The sequence below is a fragment of the Poromitra crassiceps genome (assembly GCF_964638095.1).
Source record: "Poromitra crassiceps genome assembly, chromosome: 3".
Lineage (NCBI taxonomy): Eukaryota > Metazoa > Chordata > Actinopteri > Beryciformes > Melamphaidae > Poromitra > Poromitra crassiceps.
This window is the reverse complement of record NC_139625.1, coordinates 8,253,013-8,261,808: the sequence shown is the minus strand read 5'-3', so window position 1 is coordinate 8,261,808 and position 8,796 is coordinate 8,253,013. Positions and strand designations below refer to the sequence as shown.

General features: G+C 43.1%; 1 protein-coding gene across 1 annotated transcript in view; it reads left to right on the top strand.

Moving 5' to 3' along the window:
* LOC310773391 (chloride intracellular channel protein 5-like) overlaps positions 1-7,644 on the top strand; it is a gene marked incomplete at its 3' end in the record, with an annotated part of 24,865 nt that extends 17,221 nt beyond the window's left edge. The window contains exons 4-6 of the mRNA XM_083633260.1: positions 2,651-2,757; positions 3,201-3,382; positions 7,483-7,644. Coding sequence (XP_083489386.1) covers positions 2,651-2,757; positions 3,201-3,382; positions 7,483-7,644 — 451 coding nt within the window. The remainder of the gene's footprint in view (positions 1-2,650; positions 2,758-3,200; positions 3,383-7,482) is intronic.
* Positions 7,645-8,796: the final 1,152 nt, after the last annotated feature.

Below are 8,796 nucleotides of genomic sequence, written 5' to 3'. Positions count from 1 at the left end.
GGAACAATGTGTAATCTATCTCAGTCCAAAATCCGTATGTATAGACCATTTAGGCTCAATGAATAATAATGATCTCATGATGTGTTTAGTCGCACTGATTGAATAATTCCTATAGGCTAATCAATAAAAAAAGAATGATAATAAAATTAAAAAAGGATTCTGAACTGAATCGACACGGTACGTGCGGGCATAGATTTCATTTATAAAAAATAGCCTATTTTTTTGGTCACATATACTGTATAGGCTATTGTCAGCAGAGTCGCATATCTCCCTATTTCATATAATGATGCTGGAAATATGAAGTTCAATCACATCATACATGTACAGGCCAAAACCAACACAGTTGCAGCTGCAAAATGCAGGAGTAGCCTAGATATGAATCATCTTAATATAAATTGCTTAGATGTAGAAGGCTATTCTAGCATGTATGACCATTTCCAACCCAACGTCAGTCTCAGCTCCGTTGCGCACACAGCACCGTGCACTTTGGAGACATTTATGTAACATTTTTATGCCGGTTTGGTGATATTTCTCCACTCACCATTCAGCTGCAATCGATCGGCGGGGTCAAACAACGTATCTAGGCTACTTGAGAGCACAAAAATGAATATATAAAAACATATTCCAAAGTGGTAAGTAGGGCTTAATTTAAATGTAGCCTCCAACAAGTGCAAGGCTTTAGTCCTTGATTAATTCAACAGGAGCCTTTTTTTTTCTATTTTCTTTTCTTTTTCTTTTTCATTTGAATTCAATATATTTTTCATATGGGGACCATATGAATGGTGACTCGCTGTTTGGTAAGTAGGTGGGTCTTTCATGCGTTTTGATCTTATCCTCTGAATTTAACCTGCTACAAAGCCGTAGAGCATAAGTTGCTATGGTGATCTATCTCGATAAGAAGTTAACTATCTCGATAAGAAGTTAACTAGCGTCGTGGTACGGCAAAACTAGGGTTAAACCTGAAGTTACCACGCTAAGCCAGTAATCTTGTTTCGTGGTACAGGCCCCTAGTGGCCTAAATCTGTGCTGCTTATTTATCTTACAAGTGTAGAGTGCACCCTACTGATTTGTTTCCGTCGTGTTTTACGGTCGGGGTGTAACTTTTGCCAGGAAGCACGGCAACATGAAACTACATGATTTTTGGTTTGGTTACATGGAGGTTTGGTTACTTGGGGGTTTAGTTACATGGGGGTTTGGTTACATAGGGGTTTGGTTACATGGGGGTTTGGTTACATAGGGGTTTGGTTACATGGGGGTTTGGTTACATGGGGGTTTGGTTACATGGGGGTTTGGTTACATGGGGGTTTGGTTACATGGGGGTTTGGTTACTTGGGGGTTTGGTTACATGGGGGTTTGGTTACATGGGGGTTTGGTTACTTGGGGGTTTGGTTACATGGGGGTTTGGTTACATGGGGGTTTGGTTCCATGGGGGTTTGGTTACTTGGGGGTTTGGTTACATGGGGGTTTGGTTACATGGGGGTTTGGTTACTTTGGGGTTTGGTTACATGGGGGTTTGGTTACTTGGGGGTTTGGTTACTTGGGGGTTTGGTTACATGGGGGTTTGGTTACTTGGGGGTTTGGTTACATGGGGGTTTGGTTAGATGGGGGTTTGGTTACATGGGGGTTTGGTTACATGGGGGTTTGGTTACATGGTGGTTCAGTTACATGGAGGTTTGGTTAGATGGGGGTTTGCTAGGGATTTGGTCACATGGGGTTTGGTTACATGGGGGTTTGGTTACATGGAGGTTTGGTTACATGGGGATTTAGTTACATGGGGGTTCGGTTACATGGGGGTTCGGTTACATGGGGGTTTGGTTACATGGGGGTTTGGTTACATGGGGGTTTGGTTAGATGGGGGTTTGGTTACATGGGGGTTCGGTTACATGGAGGTTCGGTTAGATGGGGGTTTAGTTACATGGGGGTTTGATTAGATGGGGGTTTGGTTACATGGGGGTTTGGTTAGATCGGGGTTTGGTAGGGATTTGGTTAGATGGGGTTTGGTTACATGGGGGTTTGGTTAGATGGGGTTTTGGTTACATGGGGGTTTGGTTAGATGGGGTTTTGGTTACATGGAGGTTCGGTTAGATGGGGGTTTGGTTACATGGGGGTTTGGTTACATGGAGGTTCGGTTAGATGGGGGTTTAGTTACATGGGGGTTTGATTAGATTGGGGTTTGGTTACATGGGGGTTTGGTTAGATCGGGGTTTGGTAGGGATTTGGTTAGATGGGGTTTGGTTACATGGGGGTTTGGTTAGATGGGGTTTTGGTTACATGGGGGTTTGGTTAGATGGGGTTTTGGTTACATGGGGATTTGTTTAGATGGGAGTTTGGTTACATAGGGATTTGGTTACATGGTGGTTTGGTTACCCAGACAACAGAAGATTTGTCGCATTTACCTTTTATCGATACATCAACTTGTCCACCACGCCCAAGTGTAAAAACAATATTTCGGTCCACTCCAACCCTCCTCTTCCCCAGAGAGAGAGATACATACTGTAGCTGACAGCCGATTGACTAAATGCTTGAAAAGTTGACTTTTTGTAGTTATGACTTCTCTATAACCCCAGCTTTTCTCTCATGTCTCTTTAACCCCAGCTTTTCTCTTATGTCTCTTTAACCCCACCTTTTCTCTTATGTCTCTTTAATCCAGCTACCCCAGACTGGCTACCAAACATGCTGAATCCAACACAGCTGGCATCGATGTCTTCGCTAAGTTCTCAGCTTACATCAAAAACCCCAGGAAAGACACCAACGATGGTGAGTGTGTGTGTGTGTGTGTGTGTGTGTGTGTGTGTGTGTGTGTGTGTGTGTGTGTGTGTGTGTGCGTGCGTGCGTGCGTGCGTGCGTGTGTGGGTGTGTGTGTGTGTGTGTGTGTGTGTGTGTGTGTGTGTGTACATGCCATAATAATACGCCACATATACCCTTTTCCCAAGTGCTGGCCTAGTAGCACGGTTGGGAGCATATCCATTAAAACAGGGCTACCCGCTTGAAGGTGTGTGTTTAAAGTACCGGGCTGTAGACATCATGGCTCTGAGTACAGGTCAGAAAGTCACGGCAGAAAAAATGGTGGATCAACATTTAACTACTTCACAATAAAAAGCCTTCAGTTAGTTTGTTGATAGAAAGCTTTGAGTACGAAGCCGCAGCAGGAAATGTTTTTCTTTCTCTGTGTCCCCGTGTTTTCATCTGTGTCTGTCCAGCCTTAGAGAAAGCCTTGTTGAAGTCCCTGCGGCGTCTGGATGAGTTCCTCAGGACTCCCCTGTCTGAGGAGATTGATACCGATGCCACAGGAGATCTGCCAGAAGCTTCCAGAAGCTTCTTAGACGGAGCTGAACTCACCCTGGCCGACTGCAACCTTCTGCCTAAACTACACATCCTCAAGGTTCATGCTCTACTACAAATCATCTATCATCCGCATCCATATCTCTCTAGCTATCTGATCATTCCTGCCAAATGTTATGAATTCATTTTGAAGAAGCATTAGCTAATACACCCAGAAATGAATATGTATGGATTTCCCACTACTGATATTTGCTGTTTGATCATCATCTTTTGGGCTAAACCCGGCCACTTTCTTACTTACATGCTGGAAGAAGGAGATTAACAGGATGGCACATTTCCACCGCTATACAGCTTCATGCATCCAAAATTATCATTTTTATTTCTGAATTTTTGGTGGATTAGGTGATTGACAGGAAGCAGAGCGTAATGCAATACAGATATGAACACAGTCGACTCAGCACAGTGACATGAGATGAGACAGAATGTTTGACCAATGAAAGTCTTTATGTTTGCTATGATGGATTCTCTCACTCTGTAGTTGTGTTTCATACTGAACACAAATGAATGGCAGCAAATGGGCTTCTTCTGAAGGGAGGAAACAAACCTATCAACTACGCTGACTGTGTGCATCAGACACCAGCAAGAAGGGAAAGGGAAGGATGCTGACTGTGTGCATCAGACACCAGCAAGAAGGGAAAGGGAAGGATGCTGACTGTGTGCATCAGACACCAGCAAGAAGGGAAAGGGAAGGATGCTGACTGTGCATCAGACACCAGCAAGAAGGGAAAGGGAAGGATGCTGACTGTGTGCATCAGACACCAGCAAGAAGGGAAAGGGAAGGATGCTGACTGTGTGCATCAGACACCAGCAAGAAGGGAAAGGGAAGGATGCTGACTGTGTGCATCAGACACCAGCAAGAAGGGAAGGGGAAGCTTTGACCAGTGGTTCTCAATGGAGGGTCCGAGGACCACCAGGGGTCCTTGAGGGGGCTCCACAGGGTCCCCAGCAAATCACTAAATAAACTTCAGCATTATTGAATTGACAAAACATGAACACAATCACAGAGTGTAGTAGAAGAATGACTGTTTTGATCATAGTTTTTTCTCTGTTATATCTCTGCCCACAATACAGTCACTCGTGGCATTCTGGACAAAATCAAATCTGACAATACAAATATTCTCAGATTTGGGTCTAAGAGATCAAATCTCATCAAATGGAGAACTGTGGCTCTAATGTGAATTAAATTAGGGGTCCGTGATATGAAAAAGGTTGAGAATCAATCACTAGCCTATAGCCTCCTGAGTCCTGACCCCTTTATTTCCATTGGATTTTTGGTTTGTTTTTGCTATTTGGGATTACTTGGATTTACTAAGTACTATAAAAAAGTAAAAACTAAATTAATCGAGCGTGCGTATATAGCGCACGAGATGCCTGTATGTCAAAATCACATAGAATAGCCTGTGTGCATGATTTGGTTAAGAGATAGTTCAGCGATACAATAGTACTGGGGGGATTTTACTGATTCAGAAACAAATAAATGAAGCTATCTTGTCTCAATTGTTGACATCAAATAATTGTTGGAATCAAATGATCCCATAGGCATCAAGGAATTGATCAAAATTGGGGTTAGCAAGTAAATTGTGTGTGTGTGGGGGGGGTCCTTGTCCCCAAGCTTTGTCTGAGGGGAGACCCCACAGCCTGCAAACGAAGTGCAGACCCATAAAAATGGGCTAATTTAGACATGGCCTAAAAACCAGGCGTTCAGGGAGAAAGTTTGTCCTATTGTCCTCCCAAGTACTTCAGTTTTAGCAATGTCGTAACTCGTTACTAATGCAAAAAATCTGCATGCATTTACAAACTGCAAATGGTACTAAGCATAAATCAACAATTTTCAGCCATGATTTGATCAGGTTTATTAGCTTGGCCACGTTTGTCTCTGGAGTGCCTGGAGAAGGATTTGGTGTATTTTGCCGCCATAATTTGTGTTGCCAAGACATATTTTTTCTTCTTCTACTACCACATAATTGTAGTATGTGTCTCTAAGTAACAACAAGAGGTTTAGGTTCAACAGAATTAAGTATTATAGCGTAGAAACTGCTAAATGTGATGTCTTTGCAGGAACCCTGTTGGACTCAGGAGGCTGGAGTAGACCTCTAATTGCCTCTAATTTGGAGAATGCCACCGTTAATCTTCAAACCTGCAATAAGCAATTTCAGACACTATAACCCAGTGGTTCTCAAAGTGGGGTCCAGGGACCCCCAGGGGTCCTTGAGGGGGTTCCACGGGGTCCCCAGCAAATAGGGGAATAATTTATTTTCACTACATTTCCATTCATAAGTAACACAATGACAGACTATGAATATTTTGGTCACGGGTTTCATACACTTTCTGTAATAAAACATCTACAGTGTAAGCTAAAATCTTATCAAATGGGGGCCCAGAGTCTAATTTGTGTCAGTTTTGCCGTTTTGGAGATAACTAAGTGGTTGTCATAGGACAGCGACGATCTCTAGGCTACTGCTGATGGCAGGATAATGACATTACTCTGCTCAACATGAGGAAAACACTTAGGAACATGTTTTCACATATTTATCTTCGGCCTGTCAAACAATTATCAAGTCTACTGTCTGTAACTCTGCTTCACAATTGATGGGAAGTGTGCAATTCTTCTCTATATTCAAGTCTTCAATACATTTAATTTATTTCATTATAGTGCAATTTCCACACTTTGCAAAGTCATCCCATGGGCCGGATTGCACCCTTTGGCAGGCCGATTCTGGCCCACAGGCCATATGTTTGACACTGCTGATATAAACCAATAGCCACTCAGCACTGGCCTGAGACCAAGCTCCTCCCACCCCATTCAGTAGCTTTTCATTTGAACTAGCTTGTCTTCATCACTCTTTAAAAGCAGCAAATAATATCTCTAACTCATACATGGGCAACATGGCCCGCGGGTGCCCCCTGTGTGGCCCGCGATGGAATTGCAAAAAAAAAAAAAAAAAAAAATTACAGTGCACTTGAACGCAACATGCAATATACCTGCTGAATAAGTGTCCAAATGTTCATGTCATTCTGGGCAATACTCTTCTGTTATAGCATTTCAGTCTGGAATATGGAATATCTTTCAATAATATTTATGACTAAAAGGCTAAAAGTAATCTCATGTGTAAGAAATGACTGTTCTACATTGAAGTAGAAATTTAAATAATTAACTTGTTGGTTTTGGATTTATTTAGCTTCAAGAGTGCATTTTTGTTCTTGTGTGACCCTCAACACAGGCTTTGAGAATCCCGGGCCACTTACTGATACTTATGCTTAAATTAACTCACTCATATTCTGGTTTATTTCAAGAAAAACATTTCGGCTAGTGGAAATTCTAATTGGCTGGTAACTTTAAAATCTAGCAGCCATATTGGCAGGTGGTGAAAAAAGTTAATTTCAAGCCCTGCAGGGAGAGCAGGTGGTGACATAGGAGTGAGTGAGGAAAAGGATCAAATATTGGTGGTTAAGACTGAATAATGACATCACAATTGTTAATTTAAAATTAGTTATTCCTCTAAACCTGGCTTCAAATGCCCCAAATTTTTCGCGCTGGCGCCGTTCAGCCCTCAGCAAAATCTGGTAGCGAGGACATTTTTTTGTGGCCCTCTCTATCATCAAAGTTGCCCATCCATGGGTTACAGCATGACAATATTTGTTCGGCCCCCGGCAACAATCTGGGTTTCTCATGTGGCCCCCCATGAAAAATAGCTGCCCACCCCTGCTCTAACTAATAGCATAATGGCAGAAGTGATGAAGCGAGCATGTCAACTAGTAAACTAGACCGAGCTCTTCACTTGTCATTGGGGGACATGCAACCTTCAAGGGGGAAGAATCTGGCAAAGCAAGACTGGTACCCAGAGACAGTTCTCTGTGGGAGTTAGCTGAGCTATTAGCCTTTATGCACGCCCTTCACTAGGTTTCTCCTTTGGGGCCCCCGTAGTCCAGCAGTTTAGCTGTGGTTTATTTCCAAATGGGTTGCAGTTTGTCACCCTCTAGTGGTCAGGAAATTGCTTACTGCATCTTCAATTTTAATATAAAACCAGACCAAGACATAAGGACATGTTTTAGTAGTGGATGTATTTTGGCAGATTGTGCGTTTATGTTTGGGCCTCCTGCCGCCACCAACGTCTGTACAACTCTTCTTTCTGTGTCCAGATTGTGGCCAGGAAATACCGCGGGTTTGAGATTCCGGCGGACATGACGGGTGTGTGGCGGTATTTAAACCACGCCTACCAGAGGGAGGAGTTCACCAGCACCTGCCCTGCCGAGAGGGAGATCGAAATTGCCTACCTGGATGTCGCTAAACGGATCAAATAAATGCAAGAGAGAGGGGAGAGGTGGAGGAGAAAAAAACCCAGTTCAGACAACCGTGGATGGATTTTGTTTAGCATACTTCTAGTACAGGGGTTCCCAAACATCTTCATCTTGGGACGCAAAAGATAAATGTTGTGTCAACCTGGGACCCAAACACACAAAAAACATGCACACACATGTCCGCGCGTGTGCGTGCATGTGTCTGTGTGTGCGTGTGTGCGTGTGTGTGTGTGTGTGTGTGTGTGTGTGTGTGTGCACTCACAGGTTGAAGGCACGGTAATATGTCTATAATCATTTATAATCATGTGTTTAAAATAATGACATGACATCCATAAATGTGAGGTCTAATTGCAGAATTAATTACACATTTGTCAGACAATGGAAACAAAATGTTTGACCCAGTTCTGGACCTATAAAAATGAATGATGCCTTTACCTCTGCCTTTACCGCTCCCTCCCAGCTGCTGTCGTTGTGTCCTTGGGCAAGACACTTAACCCTCCTTGCTCCCGATTGTGTGTAGGCACCCTGCGTGGCAGCCTGCCGCCATCGGTGTATGAATGGGTGAATGTAGACTACCTACTGATTGTAAAGCGCTTTGGATAAAAGCGCTATATAAATGCAGGCCATTTACCATTTACCATTTACCTCTGGAGTTTATTGGTTCATCGCCCCATTTGTTAAAATCAGGTGTAAAATTCTCCCAATAATGTGTGTAGCTGAAATGATTCTCAACTGAATTCATAGATCAATCTTCTTAATTGGATAAAAGATGGCACATACACAGTTTTCAGAGGACATGGGCTCATTTTATTTCATTTGACAAAGTTGATGCTTGCAAGTTCTCTGAAAATCAATAGTGTCTGGAATCATGCTAGAAACAGCCAGTTGCCCTACTCTGTCCTGTTCCTCTACCTTCCAAAGCCCAATGTACCTCCTCATACTGCAAGTGTGTAGCCATCTCTCCATCCAACACCGTATTTACTCAGGTGTTCCCAACCTTGTTTGGCTTGTGACCCCACATTGACGTCACAGAAATCTAGGGACCCCAGGAATTCAAATGTCTGTACATCGGTAGTATCATCAGTGACATCATCAATGATGTCACATGTAACAGTATGTTGACTTTTTTTCCCTGAGAATTCTGACTTCAATCTC